Source organism: Nomascus leucogenys, chromosome 12 (genome assembly GCF_006542625.1).
Source record: "Nomascus leucogenys isolate Asia chromosome 12, Asia_NLE_v1, whole genome shotgun sequence".
Lineage (NCBI taxonomy): Eukaryota > Metazoa > Chordata > Mammalia > Primates > Hylobatidae > Nomascus > Nomascus leucogenys.
Genome location: NC_044392.1, coordinates 65414606 through 65439748, shown reverse-complemented (window position 1 = coordinate 65439748; position 25143 = coordinate 65414606). Strand labels below are relative to the sequence as shown.

The window sequence follows — 25143 nt, the reverse complement described above, 5'->3', positions numbered from 1 at the left end:
CTGTCCTTCTGCCAAGGCTGCCATACTCAACACCCCGCAGGGCTCATCTCTGAGCCTCTGTGCATGCTGTTCCTTTGCCTGATATGACTCCACCTTCTCTAACCTGCAAAGTGTTCTTCATCCTTCAAGACCAGCTGATATGTTACCTCCTCTGAGAAGACTCCTACTGTACATGAGGCCTGCTTCACCCAAACTCCCTAAACCATAGGAGTACTCATTGGCCGATCCCTAGCTCCTTGATTTACTTGGGGCTAATTAGAATTGTTGCCTATCTTACTCATTAAAAACATGCATTGCATACTTGCTGTGTGCAAAATGCTGTTCTAGGCACTGTGTCCATTGGTGAACACAAACAGACCCTCCATCGTCATGGGACTTATGTCCTGGGGGGACACAAACAATGAGATCATAGATGCATAAGTTACGTGGCTTCTGGGTGGTTATAAGCACATGGGAAAAGTGGAGTAACGAGGGAACACGCTTTGCTTTGAAATGAGGTAGGAAGGGCAGGCTCAGTGAGAAGGTGACATTTGAACAAAGACATGAAAGATGGGTCAGCCGTGCAGATATGGGGCAGGGACGGTGTGTAAAGACTAAACACATCAGCGTTTCATAAAGAGAAGCTACAGGTGGATACATATGGATACATTATTTTTTGCTTATGCCAGTTATCTTTCTAATGAAAGATAAGTTGCATCTCAATCGTTTTGCATCCTTTATAGCACTTAGTGTTTGACACGGAGTAACTGTTCGGTAGATGTATGTTGAATGAATAAACAAGCTCCAAACTGTCTCCCTCTAAACCCCTTAGCCGTGGTGAGGGCGGCCCAGGAGTCAGCTTTTGTCCTGGAGCGCCCTCTAGTGACCAAATCTCAGATGCCAGCTTTGTACACCTTGTTTACATCCTGTAACATTTCCCCTTCCCACCCCAGGAGAACTTAGGGACAGTGGCCAACCAATCAACAGAATTAGCTAAGTGTCTCCTATGTGCAGGGCACAGTGGCAGCTTCTACACGAAGCACGCAGATTCAGGATAGATGGTCCCTGCCCTCAAATCCCTCACTCACCGGACATCTCTCTGGTTAACCATTTCCTTCTCAATCTTTGCTCTCCGATAATCCCCCCTTTCTGATCTTTCTGGATCATCCGTAATACTGGAATTACATTTTGAGCTAGGGCTGGCCGGGTGAGGATGTGCATGCTGTGTGTGCCTGAGGGGCTTGGGAACAGCATTAGCTTTCCAGGTCAGCAAATTAGCCCATCATTCCATAGCAGTGGAGGAGTGGAAGACAGCTAGGATCTGGTCCACTAGGCACTCCATGGAGTTTCAGAGCTGAGGCTGATGCTGGCTGGATAACATGCAGGCCAAATTTGTCACCCCATTCTGGCTGGTGGAATTGTGCTTCCTTTTTGAAGACTTCTCATGGCCCTCGCCACCTTCTCTGTGCTGGCGGCCTTGGTATCCTCAAAGCCAAAGCGGAAGCTCCATTCCTGGGCACTGAGCCTCCCACACCTTTTGTCCTTGCGCTCTCCTCTGACCCCATCCATGAAACTCAAGAGCCCCTTTCTTTCCCAGGGCTCTGTTTAACATTGAGGTCAGAATAACTGTGTCCTGGTAGCTTTATTTTTAGGGCCTGTAAGAGGGAACAAGGAGCCTCTGGAGACAGGCCTCCCATGTGTCAGGGAGGGTCCTGGGCCCACACGTGCCAGCCACACCTCCTGCAGCTTTGGAAGTCCAGTGCCAAATCTCAGTCACACCCCCATATCTGCTCCCTGGGGTGCACATTTCTCATCGAGAGCATAGCTCTTATGCAATGAGGTGGATGTGGGCAAACTGGCTGTCCAGATACCTAGGCTTAAGTCAATGCCCTGGGACCTCCCGAGTTATGCTGGTGGCCAGTCTCTCGGCCTCAGCTCCTGAGTTAGGAAGGCAGGTGGCCTCAAGCTGAAGGGATGCTTTGGCCTGACTTCCACCACCTGGGCTTATGCCCCTTGTAGAGCGGATGGTACGCAAAGAGTAGAGAATCTCCAAGTGCTTTCCTGAGTCCACACTTTTCCTGAGAGTCCCAGACACAGACCAGTCAGGGTGAGAGTGGACTGGGAATCTGAGAATCTTCAGAAATTATTCTTTGGCTTGAAAGTCTGATGAATGAACTGATTACGGCTGGTGCAGAAAGTGCCCTGTGGATACTCTATCACTCGGTAGCAGCCTGGGTATGGATTTGGACTGGGCTTCAAAGATTTTATTTGGACCCAAGAGGGAGAAAAATGGCTTTCTGCATCCCATGGAGTGCTTCCTGGCAAAGGGCAGTGGGCACTTGTGCATATGTCTCCCAAGCCACCTTCTCTCCTTTGACCACTTAGATCTGGATCTTCCTTCTAGCCTTAAGCAGCGTTCCAGGAGTGGTGTCTTCTCTTCCTCTCTGTCATCCCCATGCTTCCCTAGTTCCCATTAGTCCTTACCTTCCCCAGGCCCTAAAAGTAGCTCTTTCCCAGGGCTGGAGTTGCCCTGGCCTTTTGGGAACACCCCAGCTTGGGGACTAGTGAGGCCCTAAGTGGTGCAGGTACTAGGTGGGACCTGATATGTCTCTCCAACAGGAGCAGAGGGACACTGGAAAATCGCTGGCCCCACTGAAGGTGCCTGAGCTAGGAATATGAAAGAGGATGATGTAGGGGACTGTCTTTTTTTCTTACACAGCTGGCAGCACTGGCCTGGGGTTGGAGAGACAAATGTGTTGGGCATGTGCCTCGTCAAATGAATTGTCTTTCTTTCTCTCTCATCAAATATTTACAGAGCATCCCTATCACTAGGTGCTGAAGCACGATGGTGAGCAAAACATGCTCTTCATCTTCATAGAGCTTTATGGAGGTAGGAGTTATTGGGGGTTTGGTCTTGGTGAGATTTATTGAGAGGGACCATATTTTGGATTTGGATTTTAAATATTCTGTCCCATAGTTCCCTCAACTGATTTCAGTGTCCTAAAAAAGCTGGTAATCCTGAAATCACACTCCGTCAGTCAGACTGTTACTTACGCCAGCAAGCATCACAAAAATCTTTTGTTAGGCCTCGCGTCCCAGTTTTTAGTCCAGAAGGTGTGATTCCCATTCAGCCGGGGCTTCCAAGCCCCTGACGTAGAGCAGGGATTTGAATGGAAGAGAGAGAAGCAGCTGCAGCCCCATGCCTGGAAATCCCAAGTGTGCTCTCCACCTGTTTGTGAAAGCCTCTCCTTCCCCAAGTCAGGGCAGGGCTTGTGACCCACTCCTCTGTCTACCGCTCCAGACAGGCCACCTGGACTTCACCAGCCTCCTGACAGCCTACAAAGTCTCCCTGGATGATAGGATGTGACCTTTCTCATGTTGACGGGGTTTGCTGGAGGATGTGAGAGCTGAAGCCAGAGGCAGTCTAGAGCTGTGATGTGATGGGAACTGGTAGGAAGGGGGATGTTATGGACTGAATTGTGTCCCCTCAAATTCACATGCGAAAGCCCCAACCCCGAAAGTGGCTGTGTTTAGAGATGGGGCTTTTGAAAAGGTAATTAAGGTTAACTGGGTCATATAGGTAGGCCCTCATATGATGTGACTGTTGTCCTTAGAAGGAGAGGAAGAGATGCCAGCGATGTGCAAGCACAGAGGAAAGGCCATGGGAGGATGCAGTGGGAAGGTGGCCTTCTGCAAGCCAGGGAAAGAGGCCTCACCAGAAACCAACTCTGATGGCACCTTGATCTTGGACTGCCAGCCTCCAGAACTATCCTTTGAGCCACATGGCCTGTGGCCTTCTGTTATGGCAGCCTGAGTGGACTGAGACAGGGAAGTTGCTGCAGGCTGATGGAAACAGAGGCTCAGCAGGGCTCCCATCTGAAACTGGGTGAAGGAGGTGGGAGAGAGTCACCATCCCTGGGATTTGCTCTTGAAGGTTTTGGCAGCTCTGACCATCTATCTCCTTAGGTTGATTGGTGGGCAGCCCCAGTGTCTGCAGCCCTGAGGCCTAGGACCCTCCTATCAGGCCTCCTGGCCATTGCAGAGGATGTCAGGTGGTGGTGGTGGGGGGGTGCCTAAAGGCCATGACTTCTTTGCTTGATGACATAAGACCTGATCCTCCAGGGCAGGCAATGCTCAGAAGCTCTCTCATTGGAAAGCAGAGGCTGAAACTTGCAGGCAGGTCAAGTCCTCTTGGAGGGTCTCTGGTTAATCACTGCTGCCATCATCACGAGGTCCCTTGAGGAGTGCTGCTACCTTTAACTCTCTAACTCTCTGGTTCTAATGTGAGTGCACAACTCTTACAGTCATTCTCGAGTGCATGGGCTATGGATGACCCAAAGGGGAAAAAAACATGCCCCCGATGGTCCAGCTTAAGAGCTGTGGTGTTGACCCAGTCCATCTCCTGGCTAATTTCTTTATGACAGACATCATCTGTATTAGTTTCCTATTGCTACTGTAACAGATTACCACAAACTTAGTGGCTCAAAACACCACACATTTATTATCTTACGGTTCTGGAGGTTGGAAGTCCAAAATCAGTCTTACTGGGCCGGAATGTACAAGGCTGCATTCCTTACAGAGCTCTAGGAGATGATCTGTTTCATTGCCTTTTCCAGTTTCTACACACCACCTGCATTCCTTGGCTTGTGGCCCCAACACTCGACCTCTGCTTCTGTGGTCGTAGCTCCTGACTCTGTCCTCCCACCATCCTCTTATAAATACCCTTGTGGTTATAGGGGACCTGTCCAGATAATCCAGGTTAACCTGCCCATCTCAAGTTTTGGGGATTAGGATCTGGACATCTTTGGGGGGGCAATATTCAGCCTTATTATTCAGCATTAATGCACTTTGCCATGAAGCTTATCTCCAGGCAGTTTACCTCTTTGAGATCTAGATCTGAGAGAGGGAGGTTCAGGTAAGACAGGTGCTCCCCTCCATCTGCCCTGGGCTCCTTTCCTTGGATGACTGACACCAAACATCCATTTCATTCACAGCACCCCCTTTCCTCATCCTCAGAGGGTGCCCTTTCTCTGTGGCTGCTGTGGGATAAGTTCATTAGAATACCACCCAGTACCCCCATCATCAGTACTCGCCCCAAACCACAGCAGGCTGATCTCCTCACAAAAGCCAGAGAGCCAAGATTGGAAGCTAGGCCATCACAACTAGACACTCCTCCTCCCCACAAAATCCCATGCCCTGCCCACCAAGCCTCACCATTTCCTTTCCTGAAATTGTTTGTACAAACAGAGAGAGAATATTTGGCTTTTAGATATCTAAGCCAGGGAGAGGGCAAGAGAAGGAAGGAGTCACCTTCAAAAACTGGAACTGTCCAAGCCAGCGATAGCCCCGGAGTCCCAGCACTGGCATCTGAGTCCACCCTGGGGGCTTGATTCCACATGGGCAGGGGGTGTCTGGTCATCAAAGCCAGTTGTCTGGGGAGGATGGCACTGCCTTGACACTAAGTTTTGGACAAATATGTAAAAATCTTTTGTCCTCGCTGTAGGTAGTAGTTGTATGGAACTCTTGTCTGGATATAGCGGTAGTCTGGATATAGAAATAAGTTTCTAAAAATTTAGATAGGCCGGGCACAGTGGCTCACACCTGTAATCCCAGCACTTTGAGAGGCCAAGGCAGGTGGATCACCTGAGGTCGGGAGTTTAAGACCAGCCTGGCCAACGTGGCGAAACCCTGTCTCAACTAAAAATACAAAAATTAGCTGGGTGTGGTGGTGGGTGCCTGTAGTTCCAACTACTTGGGGGGCTGAGGCAGGAGACTCTCTTGAACCACTCCAGCCTAGGTGACAGAGTGAGACTCTGTCTCTAAATAAATAAATAAATAAATAAATAAAAGTTTAGATAAATTTCAGGATGTCGGACTGGGTTCTTTTCCAGCTCTGTCAGTCATTAGGCCACGTGACCTTGGACTTTCTGGGTCTCAGTTTCCTCAACTTAAATTGGAATACACAAGAACTTCCTCCAGAGGACTGTCACAAGGAGTGAGATAATGAGTGTGAAAGTGCTTTGTACAAGATATGCTACGCAGGAGTAGTATTATTATTAGAGGAATGTGAGCATGCTGAGAAACATTCAGCACGTGGGAGGGCGGGCCAGGGAGGACAATTGTACCTCCCTACAGCCTGTACCTTGGTGGTAGGAAACTAGGCTGGGTGGTCCAGGGGTTGACCCAGTGTGGGAGACCTTATATTTTCATGTGTGAAAAGGCTCACAGCTCTGTTCCAATGTGCCCCTTTCATTTCACCCATGCCCTCTGCTGGTCCAGCTCCACACTGGCAAATTGAGATCACCTCCTATAACATGCATTACCCTCTGTGGTTGACAACCTTCCAAAATGGCCTCCAGTAATCCCTGCTTCCTGGTCAGCATGCCCTTGTGTAACCCTCTCCCCTTGAGTGTGGGCTGGATTTTGTGACTTGCTTGTAACAAATAGAAGACACCAAAGCAATGCGTTTGGTTTGCAAAGCCTGTGGATTCTGTCTTGCTTGTATTCTCTCTTGCTTGCTGTAAGGAAGCAAGCTGCCATGTTGTGAGCGGCTCTATGAAGAGGTCCCTGTGGCAAGGACCTGAGGATGACTTTCAGCCAACAGCCAAAGAGTAATTTCCCCTGCCTCCAGTCCAATAGCCCAGGAGAGACCAAATCCTGCCAACAAGTATGTGAGTGAGCTCAGAAGCTCCCCTCTCCCACTGCAGTGGAGCCTTGAGGTGACAGAAACCCTACCCAACATTTTGATTGCAGACAGGCTGAGAGCTCTAGAAACCAGCTAACCTGTGCCTGTATTCACTCCTGATTCACAGAAACTGTGAGATGTAAATGTGTGTTGTTTTAAGCTATTAAGTGTAGGAGTAATTTGTTACATGGTGATAGATAACTAATGCACACTGTAAAGTGTCATTTGACATTAAGGAACTGCAGCATCATTACAATCTCAGTTTACTAAATGCAACTGAATATCAGCTCTGTGCCAAGCACATGGTGCCTTGGGGTTCTGAGGCTGTGGCAATGAGCCAGGCAAGACCCCAACCTCCCAGATCTCACAGGGGGCAGGTAGACACCAAATGGGCAAAGTGAAGAGCGGAGGAAGCAGAGCAACCCTCATGCAGGAAGGGGTGTTTGGGGTATCTTGAGGGATGAATAGGATTTCAAAAGGCAGAAATAAGGTGAAGGGTATTCCATGGGGGAAGAAATGTGGGTGGCGCAAAGCATTTTCAGACGTGTGACACTGAGCTGATCACAGATGAGAAAAAGCTGGACAGATTCAGTTCCTCTTTTCTGCATGCAAAATTGGGAAGGTGCATCTTTACACAGCTTGCAAGCAATGGTAAAATAGAACAGAATGGTCAGGCTAGTGTGGGACCTGTGGCATATGGAGGCGGGAGGCCATAGAAAGGAAGGGGGACCCCATAACCTTTACCTGCCTGGGTAAAGTGACCTGGGCTCAAGCATCCTGGCTCTCCTGAGACAGCACTGCTAGTGGAGGTGGCTTGGGGCGGAGGAGCATGGAGATCTGCAGCCAAAACCCTGGGTTCAAATCCTGGCTCTGCCAAGTTGCTAGTTGTAGCATCTTGGGAAATTACTTTGACTGCTTTGTGACTCCATTGCCTCATCTGTGAAATGGAGCTAATTATAGATCTTGCCCCACAAGGTGTCATGAGACTAAGTTAGTTCATTTACATTAACTATTTTAGAATAATGCATGGCATGCAATAAATATGTTACTGGTATTTTTTCAAGGGGCACAATCTGATCTTCATATCATCCCTTTTTCTTTTTCTTCTTCCTTTCCTTCCTTTATTCCACAAATATTTGTTGAGCAGCAGACACCGTAATGGGATTATGCACTGGACACTGTGTGGGGATTATCACATTAAAGGGACACAACCATGACTCTCAAAGGGTTCACGACCTTCAGGTGGGTTTTTATCCTAGGCTTTAGCCACCTTTCACAGAGTGTGGGCTGAGCAGAAATCTTCCGTGGAAGGATCAGGCCACCGTCTACCTATATTCTACTTTGCGCAGCACCTTTTACAGTTTGCTAAGAAAGATCATGTATTATCTTATTTAATTCTCACAGTAATGTTGGGAGCTTGGTATTGTTTATTGTTGCATTAACAAATGGAGGAACTGAAGTCTAGAGTGAGTAAAATAATTGTCCAAGGTCATGAAGCCTTTGGTGGCAAATTAGACACGAATATTTCCCACGGTGTCAACAGTTCTTTTAGACAGGCTGAGGGTGAGACAGATACCTTGTGGAGGATTCGGGTCCACCAGGCAGGGAGGTCTGATGTCCCAAGTGGGGGCCTCCTGGGGTGCCGGTGTCTGGCCGGGCTGCCCACTGGTTCTGGACTTGGAATTCAAACCATTTCAGAATTCTGAGGCATCAATAATCCATTTTAAAGTTAAACAAGATGCCACTGTAAGAAGACATTTTTAGTCTCAGAGGGTGGCAATCTGACTTCCAGATTCCAGTGAAGTCCTTTCTCCAGATGGACATGTTTGTCCAATCCATGTCCATTGTCCCCCTGCATGGTGGAAGGCACCACGGGGCATGGAGGAAGGGTGGAGGATGGTGAAGAGGGTGTGCATGTCATGTGGTAGGGGTTTAGTTCTTGACTTCAGGGGTCCTTTTCTGAGAGTGCAAAGCAGGAATCAGGACATTAAGAAATTCTAAAGGTGACTCAAGCATTTGAATAAAAGCAGCTTCATTTTATAAATCACCAGTGGGAGCCATTCCAGAACCTACCCAGGTGCTCTCCTAATTGAAAACCAACCAGCTGGAAGAGGGGAGAGAGGGAGTGGAGTAGACCCCAGTGCTGGGGACTTGTGAGGCCTGCCCAACACCACCACCCCCAACCCTGCTCTGCCCACCCACTCCTTGCCTGCCATGTCTTCCCCTCTCTCCTCATTGCAGGGAGACAGGGGGAGGTCAGGGAGGCTGGCTGGGAGCCCGGCTTCTGCTCCCCACTCTAACCCCTGGCACAGTCATAGGACAGCTCTGTGGTGGGGTGCCCTCTATGCCCATGGGCAGTGGTGGGTTCCACAGAGGCGTCGCTGCTGCTGAGCCAGGGAACATGATGTCGTGGGGCCCACACAGGCTCTGACAGTGCTGGTGGCTGCTGCTTTTCCTAGCTGCATGACTTCAGGCATATGACAACCTCTCTGAGCCAGTTTCCTCATTTGGACAGGGAGGATACTAATGCTATGGGTTAAATTTACACCCCATGCCCTCTCCAAAAAAGATGCACAAGTCCTAACCCCCAGTGCCTCAGAATGTGATCTCATTTGGAGACAGGATCTTTACAGAGGTAATGAAGTTAAAATGAGGACACTACAGTGGGCCCTAATCCAATATGATCGGTGTTCTTATAAAAAGTAGAAATTTGTCACGCCTTTAATCCCAGCACTTTGAGAGGCTGAGGCGGGTGGGTCACGAGGTCAGGAGATCGAGACCACCTTGGCCAACATGGTGAAACCCCGTCTCTACTAAAAATACAAAAAATTAGCCAGGTGTGGTGGTGCGTGCCTGTAGTCCCAGCTACTCAGGAGGCTGAGGCAGAAGAATCGCTTGAACCCAGGAGGCGGAGGTTGCAGTGAACCAGTGAACCGAGATCGTGCCACTGCATTCCAGCCTGAGTGACAGAGCAAGACTCCGTCTCAAAAAAGAAAGAAAGAAGAAAGAAAGAAAGAAAGAAGAAAGAAAGAAGAAAGAAAGAAAGAAAGAAGAAAGAAAGAAGAAAGAAAGAAAGAAAGAAAGAAAGAAAGAAAGAAAGAAAGAGAAAGAAAGAAATTTGGACAGAGAAACAGACACATAGAGAGGGAAGATGGTGTGAAGAGATACAGGGGGAAGATGGCCATCTACAAAACAAGGAGCCAACTCTGCTGGCACCTTGCTCTTGAACTTTCAGTTTCCAGAACTGGGAGACAATACATTTCTACTGTTGAACCCACCCAGTCTGTGGTACTGTGTAATGGCAGCCCTAGCGAACCAACACAGGAATACGACATCCGGCCCATAGGAAAGGCTAATGTTCCTTGGGGTGGCAGGGAGGGGCCCTTCTCCTGTCCTGCCTCCATTTTCTCAGTTTCTGAGAAGCTGTTCTTGGCCAGGTCCTGCTCAGCGGGAGGCAGCTGTGGTGTCAGGGAAAGGCCTCAGGCTCGGGTCTCTGCTCCAGCACTGAGTAGACAGTGAGCTGGGGCAGGCATTGACCTTTTCAGAATTTCTGTTTTATCAACTCTAACCTGGGGCAAATATGAAACCTCCCTGAACAACTTGCAGGGTGGCTGTGCGGTTCAAATGAGATAACCATATACATGGAATCATTTTATAAACCCCATCGCGTTAATTTCTGTGGCAGCTGTTTCTGTCGTAGGAGAGAATTCTGAGATCGACAGAGAGGTGTCACAGAGGAGCTTGGGAATAGCCATTCCTGCTTTGTTGGGAATTTGATGCTATCCTAATGGGCCCACGGTGGCAGAAGGCCAGTAGCCTTGCTCACAAGTGTTGCTAGTACTGCCTCACCTTGGGTTCAGGTATGCTGCAAGTGGCAACAGGAAGCCTGCTTACATTTTGAACCTTTTTCTTGAGATGCCATATGTAGGAAAAATACTATTTATTTAGCGCCTATTCTATGAAGTGGGCTTCATATTTGACAGTTTTTTTTTTTTTTTTTTTTTGAGACGGAGTTTCATCCAGGCTGGAGTGCAATGGTGTGATCTCGGCTCACTGCAATCTCCGCCTCCTGGGTTCAAGGGATTCTTCTGTCTCAGCCTCTCAAGTGGCTGGGATTATAGGTGTGCACCACCATGCCTGCCTAATTTTTGTATTTTTAGTAGAGATGGGGTTTTGCCATGTTGGCCAGACTGGTCTCCAACTCCTGACCTCAAGTGATCCACCCGCCTCTGCCTCCCAAAGTGCTGGGGTTACAGGCCTGAGCCACCACGCCCAGCCTCATTCAAGCTTTTTAGAGAAGCCCCTTCCATTTCCAATGTGCTTGACCTCAGGTCCCCTGGCCACTTGCCTTCTATTCTTTGGTGTGTTATCTCAAAGACCAGAAGAGAGCCATAGGGCCTTGCCTCTTTCTCCACAATGCAGCAAGGTTTCTACTTTCTCGACAATGAAGTCAGATGCCCCCTGCCCCCTCCCCAAAGGGAAGCATCTTGGCGCTTTGTTCTCCTGATCAATAGGGAGATGCCTTGTCTCTCTCTGGCCAGAACTGCTTCCCTGACTTGAATTTGTGTCCAATGCTCGACTGACTTCCCTTCTGGGCTGCTAATTCTTTTCCAGTTGAATGTGACAACATCTCCAAGTGGAGCAGAACACTAAGGTGGAAAATGAGCTTCTTTAATCAAGCCCTCAGCACTGGGGCTCTGTCCCATGACTGGTCAGAGACTGCCCACACAGGGCCAGTTTATCTTGGACTTGAATAAGCCGGGGAGTGCGAGGGTTGGCTTGCTATTAACTCACAAGGAGAAATCAGGGAGTTGGAGGGTTTAAGCTGAGACAGGCCTCAGGCCCACCCACAAGGAGGGCGAGGGTTTCTGGCTGATCTGAGAAGCCCATTTCCACTCCTCAGGGGCAGAGAGCCCTCTTAGTTGGCTCTGTAACCCCAGAGCCAGCTTTGGCCTCTGGCCCACAGCAGAAACATGGTGAATAGTTGAGGAAAGAACAAGAGCATCATCTATACCCTGAGAAAGTTAATCATCCAGTGCACGGTGAATGTTAGTTATCTCCTCCTGTGTGGAGTCACAGATAAAAACAGAATGATTCAGGGCCTGCACAGAAAATTCTGTGCCGAGAAATTACTTCAGCCCAAACTCTCCAGGTAGATAGGTCACAATTATTGTCATTTTAGGGCGCATGAGGGAAGTCAGGGGAGCCTCTGATTTGGCTCTCCAGTGGCCTCGGTTCTCCCTTGGGTCGTCCGTCTTTCTTTCTCTTTTCCTGTTTCTTCCTTCATTTGTTGAGCACCTATTAAGCACCAGACACTGTGCTGGGACTGTAATATTAAAGGGCACAGCCGTGGCTCTGGCAGGGTTCACAGCCTTCAGGTGGGTGTACCCTGGCTTTATCCTTTCAAAGAGTGTGGGCTGAGCAGAAATCTGCTGTGGAAGGGTCAGGCCACTGTCTACCTGCATCCTACTTTGTGTAGCACCTTTTACAGTTTGCTAAGGCGTCTCAGGTGTTATTTTATTTAATTCTCACAATAATCTTGGAAGCCTGGTATTATTTATTGTTGCTGTTAACCATAGAACAATAGGTAGGGGTGGGAGACATGGGGGATGAGAAGGAGATGGCATAGCCACACCCTGAGTTCAGAAGAGCAGAAGATCCCGTCTAAAATTCCCAACGATGGCAGCCATTCTCTCCCCAGGCATCTGACTGGCACCTCAGTGATGGGAGTGAAATAGCATTTATTATCTGGTGACATTTCGCAGGCAGCTTTTTACCTCCGCTTCCCCTGAGATGTGATAACAAAAGATTGTCTGATCTTCCTTTTACCCATCTCCCCAGCTCCCTACCACCCCCAGTTCCCTTTCATCCCTGCGTTTGAGGGCAACCGTTCTTCTGTCTCGAGGTTGTGCTGGCCAGAGCAAACATAGCTTTGCCGGGGGAGACCGGGCCATCTTTCTTCCTCTTACTTCAAAGGGCCTTTGGAACGCTCCACCCCATGGGCTGAACAGAATGTATTTCATTTTTTAGGAGGCTGGAATCAGCTGCCGAGCAGGGCGGGGGCACCTTGGGCTCTCCTTCCCTTCCCCACCTCCAGGAGTCAGTAAGGAGGGAGGGCATGAAATCTCAGGATCTTGGGCGGGGCCGGGGAGGCCGGCCTTGTCACAGGTCAGAGGGGCCGCACTCCTTCATCGGCAGCTGGTGGAGCTGGGCCTGAGCAGGACTTCCCCAAACCACTGAGAAGGAAGCCTCCACTCTGTCGTCACTCTCTGGGGAGGGGCCTGCTGAGGTGGGGAGGCCCAGCAGAGTCAGGGTGTGATGGGGAGGGGCCTCCCCATGGATGGTCCTGAAGAGCTGCCTTGAAGGTTCAGTTGCTCCACTGGAACCTAGACAGGGCCTTCTGAGAGAACTTCAGAGCTGGGGTTTCCCAGAGGAAGGCGTCTTGGGTCTCTTTGCCCTCCGGGAATCCTGCCCACCAGGAAGAGCAGCCTGCAGGGAGGAAGGCAGGCAGCTTTCTCCTGAGCGGGAGAGGGACAGCCCTGAGGGCTTCTTCCCCTGTCAGAAAACCGTCCCCCTCGCTTCTCAGATGGACGTTGGGGAGAAGATGGCAACAGACCAGATCTCAGCAGATCACTAAACAAACCAAAGCTCCTAATACAAAATCAGATTCTCCTCCCACCCCCATATATTCCCTGACCTCCCGGCAGGCTGGCAGGCCTCAGCGCGGGTTTGTCACCCCTAGGAGGGCAATGGTCACAAGCCCAGATGCCTTCTGGAGCTGGCAGGCCAAGTGTCAGGGACACCAGAGGGAGGGCAAAGGGGTCGGTGACCTGGAGAGCAGCCTCTGCTATTGTGGTCATCCAGGTTGGCCAAATCTTCCGATTTTCCAACGGAAGTCAGAAATACATTTTAGAAAATTTCTGTGATGAAAAATTTCAAGGATACATAAAAGTGGAGAGAATAGTAAAGTGAGCCCCCATAGACCCCACTACCTGGATTTGATGATTATCAAGATTTTGCTGCCCTTGTTTCATCTATCTCTCTAAAAAATAAGATTAAAAAAATGAGAACTCTCCAGGCTTTTAAATGTTGGCTCAAAATTTTGGAAAGCACATGTGAGTTTCATCCTGGGGGCAGCTGCAGGCAACGCTGCTCAGGGGAGCTGGGTTTCTACTGTGGGCCAGGAGCGTATGGGGGCCCTGGGCCAGGCCTCCCCCATGCCCCATCCCAGCTATGCCCCAGGCTCTAGGGCCCATGCCCATAAAGCCTCCAAGGGTCACTGCAGTCACACTTCTCTTGAAAGGGGAATAGCTATGGGAGACTAGGGGTGGGGCAGAGTGAAATCTTACTAGGCATATTGGTGGCTTAATGTTGTCTCTTTAGGGTATAGGGAGGGAGAGCTTAGAGGCACTATTCTTTAATTCAAAAGATATTTATTGAGCACCTACTATGAGCTATGACGGGTTCTGGAAACATAGCAGTGAACAGACAAAAAATCCCTATCTTTTGGAGTTAACATTTTTATAAGAAATTATAGATAATTAGATACAAAAGTGATTATGTGTATGTGTGTGTGTGTGTGTGTTTATATATACCTACAGGTTGAGCATCCCAAATCTAGAAATCTGAAATCCAAAATCTTAAACTTTTTGATTCAGAACATGATGCCACAAGAATAAAATTTCATACCTGACCCCATGTGACTGGTCACCGTAAAAATGCAGGTGCACAACACACAGTGGATTCAGTGTCCTCAAAGCAAAAAAGACCCTTAAGCTGCAACACATCTTTTGTGCCCCTTTTCAGATGCAAGGATGCCCACAGGGTAATAAAATGGCATGTGCGCAGGCCAGACATGCCAATGGCAGGTTTCCCACAATGCCCCACATGAGGCCAAGATTTACATGCATTACTCACTGTGTTGTTTTGCTTATTCTCTGCTCTGTGTAAAGATATTGTTGAAAATGTCAAAAAGGCCTGCATGATGCCCTTAGGGTAATGCAAATATTCCAAAATCTGAAACAAACAAACAAACAAAAAACCCAAATCAGAAACACTTCTGGTCCCAAGCATTTTGGAGAAGGCATACCCAACCCGTAAATGTGTGTGTGTATGTGTATGTGTGTATATATACATACCTGTCGCATGGAGGATGCCTGCCTCCAGGGGCACAAAGGCTGACCAGCAGAGGCAAGCTGAGGAGTGGACAGAGGTGATGATGTGAGCTCTGAAGGTGGAGTTTGGATCTCCAGACTCAGTGGACCTAGGATGATGACTGGCTCTCCCGCATTTCTCAGTCATGTGAGCCAATAAAGTCCTCTCTTCTGTTTCAGTTTGAGTTGGATATCTTTGACCTGCAACTGAATGCATCCTCTCTAATATATTGTTGCACCAGAGTGTACATCCTCAGTGAGTGCCTGAGGGAGTGTGGGGAGGGAATTCCCGCAAAGCAGAGTGAGGGCTATGCAAGCCCATCAGACCAGCTGCTGGCCAGCCTGTGAGAGCAGCGCAAGGGAACCTTGTGTGTGAGCAGCATTTTGGGCGGCCAAGGCTCCAGGCCACATTGCATTGGCAGGTCTGTGCCCACCAGGTTGCCTCAGGGGTCCTGCTGAGCCTTCCATCTCAAGTGGCTTAACTCCTCTAAGTGGCCTCTGCATAGTGTGTGCCAGAAGAGGCTTATACAGCGAGGAGTGGCTCAAACCTCAGCCACTAGGCTGTCCCAGAACCTCGGAGAATGATGCTGGCCTGTTTTATGGTATCAACATCTTTGGTTTGGCTGTGAGTGAAGGTGAATTGAGGGTGGCAATATAAAGGTTAGGTTCTTGACCAAGAAGGGGGGCACAGGACAATTAGGGTACCATCTATGTATAATCACCTCAGTTTTGTGCCCCCTCCATTTGGGGTTCCTAGGATGACTTCCCCACTGACACGGTTTGGCTGTGTCCCCACCCAAATCTCATCTTGAATTGTAGCTCCCATAATTCCCACGTGTCATGGGAGAGACCCTGTGGGAGGTAATTGAATCATGGGGGCGGGTTTTTCCCATGCTGTTCTCATGATAGTGAATAAGTCTCACGAGATCTGATGGTTTTATAGAGGTGAGTTCTCCTGCACCCGCTCTCTTGCCTGCTGCCACCGAAGACATGACTTTGCTCCTTATTTGCCTTCCACCATGATTGTGGGGCCTCCCCAGCCATGTGGAACTGTGAGTTCATTAAACCTTTTTCCTTTATAAATTACCCAGTCTCTGGTATGTCTTTATTGGCAGTGCGAGAACAGATTAATACACCCACAATATGCCACAAAGAAATGTTACCTAACTTTTCGAAGCTTCAGTTTTCTTATCTGCTAATGGAAATAATACTTAGTTTACAGTGGTTGTTAACATGAAATGAAAAATGTGTAAAGCATTTAGAATGTTGTAATTGTTTATTAAATATGACGTTATCCTCACCACTACTTCTGTCTATGCCCCACATTATTAATTCTTTTTTTTTTTTTTGAGAAGGGATTTCATTCTGTTGTCTAGGCTGGAGTGCAGTGGCACAAACTTGGTTCATGGCGACCTCTGCTTCCCGGGCTCAAGCAATCCTCCCACCTCAGCTTCCCGAGTAGCTGGGACTACAGATGCCCGCCACCATGCCCGGCTAATTTTTGTGTTTTTTGTACAGACGGGTTTTTGCCATGTTGCCCAGGCTGGTCTCAAACTTCTGAGCTCAAGTGATCTGCCTGCCTTGGCCTTCAGAAGTGCTGGGATTATAGGCGTGAGCCACTGTGACCAGCCCGCCTGTGTTTAATTCTCTCTCTCTCTCTATCTATATCTATCTGTCTGTCTATCTATCTATCTATCTATCTATCTATCTATCTATCATCTATCTATCTATCATCTTTTTTTTTTTTGAGTCGGAGTCCCACTGTCTCCCAGGCTGGAGTGCAGTGGTGTGATCTCGGCTCACTGCAAGCTCCGCCTCCCGGGTTCACGCCATTCTCCTGCCTGAGCCTCCCAAGTAGCTGGGACTACAGGTGCCCGCCATCATGCCTGGCTAATTTTTTATATTTTTAGTAGAGATGGGGTTTCACCGCGTTAGCCAGATGGTCTCGATCTTCTGACCTCGTGATCTGCCCGCCTTGGCCTCCCAAAGTGTTGGGATTATGGGCGTGAGCCACCGGCCCAGTCTATTAATTCTATATTTATACTGTCTTTGAAATCAGCTGCCTTCTGCGTAGGGTCATTCCCTGACTCGGATTGCAAAGGTAAGCCCCATACTTGTTTGGGTAGTGTTAATTGGTCCACAGGAAAGCTTTTAAAGAATCACAGTTCCTTTCATTTGCGTAGTGCTTTACAGCCATAAATTGCTTTTAGTAAAACTCCATCACTGAGTCATCAGCCTATGAGGCAGATATAATTTTGTCTATTTTTCAGATTTGGAAGTAAGCTCAAGGAGGTTGAGCACAAGTATGAGAATCAGAGATGAATTCCAGCAGAGGGTGGGTCCTGAGCAGCCACTCTGGTGGGCTGTGGAGGGCCTGTGATCCCTATTATCCAGGTTGGGTGAGGGAGGACAACGGGGGGGACCCGGGGCCTGCTCCTTGCTGGGGTGGAGTGGGTGGGGAGAACGTTACCATGTTTGCTGCTGGTTAGGTATTTTTAAATCTCTATTTTCTACTTAAGGAAACTGAAGCTCATTGATGCCCAAGTCATACAATTAATACGAACTTAGCCAAGTCCTTTGACTCCAAGTTTAGAAGGTTTTACCCTTAAGTTTCAAAATGCTTTATGGTTTGTAAAACTTTTGAAAAGGGAATGATGAGGCCAGGCGTGGTGGCTCACGCCTATAATCCCAGAACTTTGGGAAGCTGAGGCAGGTGGATCACGAGGTCAGGAGATCGAGACCATCCTGGCTAACACAGTGAAACCTTGTCTCTACTAAAAATACAAAAAAATTAGCCAGGCGTGGTGGCGGGCGCCTGTAGTCCCAGCTGCTCACGAGGCTGAGGCAGGAGAATGGCGTGAACCCAGGAGGCGGAGCTTGCAGTGAGCGGAGATCGCGCCACTGCACTCCAGCCTGGGAGACAGAGCAAGACTCCATCTCAAAAGAAAAGAAAAAAAAAAGAGAGAGAATGATGAGCAGAGCACAACTGTTAATTCTAAATTGCACAGTTCTCTGCAAAGACAGCTGGCATATTATGATGGAAAAGAAAACACAAGCTTTGAAAGCCCTTTGCTAATCGTATCACCCCTTGAAAATGTCTTCTTGTTTCTCTCACGTTATTTGCTTATTTTTACTGTGAAAATTAAAAAGGGCCCTTTTGTTCTATCCAGCATCTTTACTCAGGGGCTATAAAGCGCCTGCCGCACAGTAGGAGCTCAGTAAATCTTAACTCACTGAATGAAGGCCTCAGGCCTTGCTCTGCTCCTCCTAAAGGCAGGGCTGCCCCAGCCTGGCTGCTGACAAGTCCTTTCTCCGCATGGGTCGAGGGAACATCTTCCTCTGTGCTCCACACTGCCCCTTGCAGCCCTGCTCTGCCTTCCCTGCCTCTCTCCTTTTTCTCTGTCAGTGAGTCATCTGCGTGCTCCTCTACAGACAGCAGATCTCACTGCAGCCAAGAGGCTGGGCAGATGTATGATGGGAGGGGCTCCCATAGCTCTTCTCCTGCCTTGGGTGGCTAAGAAACCGATGACCCAGTGTCGGTGCACGGAGACGGTGACACCTGCCCCACTGGGAATGGAGGGCTGGCCTCTGCAGCTGCAGTCACTGGCACCAGCCTGAAGGCAGGGCCTGCTTCCTGGGTATCAGAATCTTATGACTGGGCCTTCTAAGGCTGTAAGGGTAACTAGATTAGCCAAAGAAAAAGTGGCTCCTCTCCGCCCTGCTCTGCCTATACTCTTCCTGGCAGGGCCTCAGGAAGAGAAAGGCTAGGGCTGCAGGCCGTGGGACTCCGTCTTGGCCTCTGGGGTCACTGGCCCAGCCTGTCCTGGGGTCTGATTATTCCACTGTGTTTGCAACATGCGACGGTGTAGGGCCAGCATGTGGCCCTGCTGCTGAACACAGAGTCAGTGGGAAGGAGAAGGCAGAGGCCTCCGGAGAAGCAGCCTCCCTGATCCCAGGTGTGCACCAAGCCTGTCTGCATGACCACAGCCGCAGCTTGCTTGCCCCAGTGGAGACCGCTCTGGTTAGGAAGCATGAAGAGACACATTTTGGCATCAAAGAGACCTAGATTCGAATCCCTTCTCTATTTGCTTCCTGGCCGTGTGCCTTTGGATCTCTCTAAACCAGTTCCTCACATGGCAAAGTGGGGGTGCTAATATTTACCTCAGAAGGCTGATGTGAGGGGCATAGGGTCCCCACATAGCCCTCACAGGGGAGAGGTTTTGGTGTAAAGGATTGTGATGGCATATGCCTGCCAGAGGCTTGAATGTGGGCATATGGGCTCCTGTGTTAAGGTGCCCCCTCAGGTACTTGAGGTCTTGGGCAAGTAGGTTTTGTAAGGGCATTGTACAGATACACATTTGCATCACCCTAAATCAAAATATTATCATCTTTCTGGCACCCAAGTTTGTGTGACTCTGTAAACCGACCAGTGAGGACAATCTGCTCACCAGGCCACCATCCTGGAACCAGAGCCTGCCATAAGGCCTCAGAGGACTCCATAGGTGTGAGGCCTGGAGCTCCATGGGGCATCTGGTCAGCCCTGCTCACTTGGGCAAGAGAGGTGGGTGGAGAACTGGAGAGTGCCCTGAAAGGACACCGAAGGGGAGAAATGGGAAGGGAACTTAGAAAATTGTGGGGAAGACTCTCTGAAGTCTGGAACCCTCAGGCTCATGGGCTGGGACAGGAGCCTGCTTACCTTAGGCCTAAGGGCAATAATGCCTTGTGTGAAGCCCAGGCTGGATCTTTGCATGACTGGTGCTTAATCAAAGCTTGGGGTTAAAGTGCAAGAAGCAATTTGAGATTATTAGGATGGAAAGGAGATTTAAAGATTACTAAATTCAGCTTTTTAGGAGATAAAGACAAAAGAAAAGAGAAGCAGATTTCACCCACGTCAGCTGGCTTATCATGAAGTGGAAGTTGTGTGGAGGCATCTGTGGTTGCAGCACTGTGTCTTGCAGGATTGCATGGAGCTGGGTGACTGTCTATGTGATGACTAATTTTATGTGTGAACTTGACTGGGCCAAAAGGTGCCCAGATATTTGTCAAACATTATGCTGGGTGTGTCTGTGGGGGTGTTTCTGAATGAGATTAACCTTTAAATCCGTAGACTAAGTAAAGCAGACAGCCCTTCCTAATGTGTGTGGGCCCCATTCAATCAGTTGAAGGTCTGCATGGAACAAAAAGGCTGATTCCCTACCCCAAGCAAGGGGCCATTCCTTCTTACTGACTGCCTTTAAGCTGGGACATTGTTTTCTTGCCTTCTGACTTGAAATGAAACATCGGTTCTTCCTGGGGCTTGAGCCTGCTGGCCTTCCTACCGAAACTGCACCATGGTGCTTCTGAATCTCCAGCTTGCTGACTCACCCTGTGGACATGGGACTTTTCAGCCATCATAATTGTGTGAGCCGGTTGCCTACAAGAAATCTCTCTCTCTCTCTCTCTGTGTATATTTGTACACATATAAATATACACACATGCATGCACACACACATGCACACACACACCCTATTGTTTCCGTTTCTCTGGAGAACCCTGACAGACGCAGCCAGGACTGTGTGTTGGGAGTTGTGTGAAGTGGAGCTGTGCAGTGGCCTGTGGCCCAGGGGCATTGTTTTGGTGTTGACACGTCTTTGAGTGGCCACATGTTGGGTGCTGGGACTGAGGACAGCACAAGGCCTCTTTATTTGACTGGGTAGATGGGGGAGGGACAGAGTGGAGGCTTCTTTCCCTGTCCTTTGGGGAATCCCAATTCTGCTCCCTCATTCTGGGAGTTTGGAGGACTGAGCAGGCTCTTCTTCTAGGAGGGCAGTCCTCAGGCCAGCCTGCCACAACCATCCTCCCTGAGTAAGCCTGGAGCCTGGGCACATGACTTGGAAGCCTGCTCTTCCCTCCCCAGCAGTCCCACAGGCTATTGGCCAATTCCTGATGACTCAGTGGGAGTTGAACCTTGAGGCAGGTGGACAAGTGCACTTTCCTGGAGCAGTTCTCTAGGGCCCACACTTCCCACACTCAGGATCCCCAGTCTTTGTGTAACTCCATGGAGATGAGCCAGGTGAAACCATCGAGGGATGTTTCTGCTTGTCCACTATCCAGACAAGGGGCTGAGGAGCAAGGAGTCAGGCAGATGCTGCCTTCCCAGGCTGTGAGGAGATCCAAATATTTCTATAATGTATTGAAGAGAAACAATTTAGAAAATACAGTAGAAGTATGGGCTTATTAAAATAGCTTGTAGTCAAAGATAGTTATTGATCACAAAAGATACATTTTGGTCTTTAGAATGATGAAGTGAGAGAAGGGAGCGGGAAAGAGGAAGGAATGAAGGGAGGAAGGGAAGGCAGAAGGAAGAGAGAGAGAAGAGGGGAGAAAGCGAGAGAGAGAGAGAGGAGAGAAGAGAGAAGAGAGACAGGATGGACGCAAGAAGCCCTGGACTGATCACTTCCTAGACTTCTTCGTGGAACAGCCACCATTGGACTTATTAAGAGAGTCTGTGCTGCCCATTCTTGAGCCTACACTGTTGAGGATTCTTTCAATTTCTCCTGGGATGTTCTGCTTTTCCTCATTCTCAGTCTCCCGGTGGTAGAAGTAATTGAAGTTGGAGACAATGACAGGCACAGGGAGGGCAATGGTGAGGACCCCTGCAATTGCACACAGAGTGCCCACAATCTTCCCCCCTGGGGTGGTCGGGCACATGTCCCCATAGCCTACAGTTGTCATGGTGACCACTGCCCACCAGAAGCCATCAGGAATGCTAGAGAAATGGGACTCTGGCTCATCCACCTCAGCAAAGTAGACTGCACTGGAGAAGAGGATGACTCCAATGAAGAGAAAGAAGATGAGCAACCCCAACTCCCGCATGGACGCCTTCAGTGTTTGCCCGAGGATCTGCAGCCCCTTGGAGTGGCGCGAGAGTTTGAAGATGCGGAAGACCCTCACCAGGCGGATGATCCTCAGGATGGCCAGGGACATGTTCTGTTGGGCACTCGGCTCTGTCTCCTGGACTAGCTCTGTGATGAGAGTTGCAAAGTAGGGGATAATGGAGATGATGTCAATGATGTTCATGATGTTCCTGAAGAAGTCAGTCTTGCTGGGGCAGACCACGAACCGGAGCACCAGCTCGAAGGTGAACCACACGATGCAGGTAGACTCCACCATGAAGAAAGGGTCAGTGAACATGGTCTGGGAGAGGACTGTCTTGCTCATGTTGAGATTGGGGTCTCTGACCACCTTCAGCTCCCTATCCTCCCGGAACTCTGGCAGTGTCTCCAGGCAGAAGATGGTGATGGAGATGACCACAACCAACACTGAGACCACGGCCACACCACGGGCAGCGCTGGAACTCTCAGGGTACTCAAAGAGGAGCCAGAACTGACGGTGGATGTCATTGGTGGGTAGCAGTGTTTCAGGGTCTTTTATGAAGCCTTCATCCTCCCGGAACTGGTCCATGGCCTCACTACCCAGCTCATAGAAGGAGATTTCATCAGCAAAGATATCAATAGGAACATTGGCTGGGCGCCGAATTTTCCCACCAGATTGGTAATAATATAGAATTCCATCAAAACTGGGCCGGTTCCGATCAAAGAAATACTCATTTCTCATGGAGTCAAAGAACTGCATCCTTTTCTCCCGGTCTCCCAGGAGAGTCTCTGGGAACTGACTGAGGGTTCTGAGCTGGGTCTCAAATCTCAGCCCAGCAATGTTGATGATCACCCGCTGGTTTCCTTCATTCAGGACCACTGGCTCAGGCCCTGGAGGGTCAGCATAGTCTCCTGGAAGCTTAGAGAAGGCCGTCTCATGGTTGGTGCTGTCGCTGATGAGGATCTTCCAGTTGGAGAAGGAGCTGCCCCCAGGGCGTCCTTTTGGGCTGGTTGAGTCAAAGTCTGTGGCATATCCTGGCTCTTCTTGGATTTCATCTGAATTGTCAAAATTGACCAGCGCAACCTCCATTTCTTTCCAGCCACACACATCCATTCTAGGGGAGCCAGGGAAGAAGCATGAAGATCCTCAGCCTTCACTGCCTGCTGTGAGCTATGGAGAAGAAGAAGTTCATTATACAAGATCCAGGGCAGAATACAACTGGCCCTTGTTTATTGAGGTAAGGTATACCAATGAGCTAATCAATGACTTATTTGTAGCTTGGGAAGGAACGTCATGGTTATTTTGGCAACATGCTTCCCTTGAAATCATTTTGCACCCCTGAGTTTGCATAAACTAATAACTAGGAGAAATTGCAAAAAAAGGATCCTGGCAAAGAGGGGGAGATTCTCCCCAGCAAAAGATGGTCTCCATATGTGATGGCAGAGGGGCCATGCTAAAAGAGGTTAACATTCCTTAATAATAAAAAGCATGATCTTGTATTTGCATGAAGCCTTCTGTCTACCCAAACACATCTCCATGCCCAATCTCATTTGTAATGCCTCTCTTTCACACCAACAGCCAGTCCCTCACCCATCCTTTTGGTCATGTCTTCAAAATATATCTAGAATTCCACCATTCTGCATCACCTCCACCCCTGCCTCTGGACCAAGTGGTGAAGGGTGGAACCAGATCTAGGAACCCAACGGGGATTCTTTCAGGAAGGAAAAACAAGACGCTGGGTTGGCCAATCGACAGTGTCCTCTAAATGACCTCTCACCTGCAAATAACTCCTAGAGTTGTTTTGAAGATACCTCAAATGAGATAACATGTATAGAATGCTTGGTGGAAAGAAAGATCACTATATTATAGCTATTGTTTTTTGTCAACTTTCTCACATAACAAGCACTTTAGAAACTACCAGCGATTGGAATATTTTTGGCCTGAGTCCAAGGTGTCCATAGGGAGTAATTTCATTTTGAGAAATCATTTTAGGTGGGAAGGAAGTAAATAATTGTGTGTGTCTGCGTGTGTGTGTATGTGTGTGTGTGTGTGTGTGCGCGCTGGAGGTGGGGTTAGGAAATCATGCCCAGTGGGCTTGGACATCTATACACATAGACTAATATTTATTTTCTCAGGTTCATTCTAGCTTCAATTTCAATTTAAGAACACTGAAGCCAGGCAGGCTGGGGGTGGAATGGGAGAGAAGTAAGGGACTTAGTCTCAGGCAAAATCTGTAGTGGTCATAGCCTTGGAGAGGTTTCCTTTACAGGCGACAAGGCTATCCTGCAGTGTAGTGTTGTACTCTTTTCAAAGTGATTTCACATTCAGTTATCTCGCTAGATCACAATAATCATGTGAGGTTAGATGTTATATCTGTTTTGCAGATGGGGAAACCAAGTCACAGGGACAAAGTGACTTCCCAAGGTCACATAACTAATGCTACAGAGTCCTGACCTAAACCTGGCCATGGCCTTCTGGCCCAGGGTCTTTCCCACTAGATCATGGAGTCCCTATATAGGAGCCGAGCCTTGTGGGGAGCTGTAGGCTAGGGTCACAGAATTGTCAGGGGCCCAGAGCTCTTTCCAACCCATGACCCCTTTTCTCAGTTCAGGTGCCATGTGTTGAATGATGATGAGCTCAAGTCCGGTTGGTCAGCACCGGTAGAGTACCCATTCTACCTCTCAGGAGTATGTGGCCATTGCAAATGGCCTAATTTCACGGAGCTGCTGCTTCCTCAGCTGTGGAATGAGGAAGGATGTACCCACTGCCAAGCGTGCCAGGTGCCAGCCTGCTGTGCAAGGCTCGTGAGCAATAGGATAGCTGGGAGGCAGGATGGGATCTGAGAATAAGAATCAGTCCTCCCGAGCTCAAATCCTGGCTCTGTACATGGTAAGCCCTGGAGACATGTAGCTTCACAGTGATTCGCATGACGATTTGGGGGCCTTGTCCTGAACTGCTTGGCAGCTGGATGGCTGTGGGTGGGGGACTCCAGCTCTGGCTGATCTTGTGTCTTCGGAGCACCATTTTCTTCTTTGGGGTCTTGGACCGCAGGTGGTGCTCCCTGATGATTATCTTCCAGGTGTGAATCGGTCCCGCTTTCTGAGAGGAACGAGTACCATCAGTGAGCTCTGGGCAAGGTTTGGGAACCACTTCCACGGTTCTAGCCAAGACTAGAGTGACCCTTATCGGGAACTTCTCTGGAGGCCAGCAGCAGAAAGCATTTGGGGTTAGGGAGAGCTTCTTTGGCCAAATAATTAACTTGCTTTTCTGGGAGCCAGGCCATTTCCCTTCTCCCTGCCTCCTAGGTTCCTCTTTGTCACTTCCACCCCCAGGTCAAGTGACAGATAGGAGGGTGTTTGATGAGGGTGTGATGGTAAGGAGGTGGCAGACAGTGCCAAGGTCAAACAGCATATTCCGTGGTCTACAGAAGTGTGCTGTGCAGGCAGCTCCACCTGCCCCATTAGTAGTAAA

General features: G+C 49.1%; 1 protein-coding gene across 1 annotated transcript; it reads right to left on the bottom strand.

Annotated features, from left to right (window-relative positions):
* Nucleotides 1-21220: 21220 nt before the first annotated feature.
* KCNA10 (potassium voltage-gated channel subfamily A member 10) lies at nucleotides 21221-23164 on the bottom strand. Its single transcript, XM_003267946.3, has one exon. The coding sequence runs from the start codon at nucleotides 22783-22785 to the stop codon at nucleotides 21250-21252; it is 1536 nt and encodes a 511-aa protein (XP_003267994.1). The 5' UTR covers nucleotides 22786-23164; the 3' UTR covers nucleotides 21221-21249.
* Between the last annotated feature and the right edge of the window lie 1979 nt (nucleotides 23165-25143).

What these genes read in the sequence shown, in the direction of transcription:
- KCNA10 (XM_003267946.3), bottom strand. Translation starts at nt 22,785, where the DNA reads ATGGATGTGTGTGGCTGGAAAGAAATGGAGGTTGCGCTGGTCAATTTT.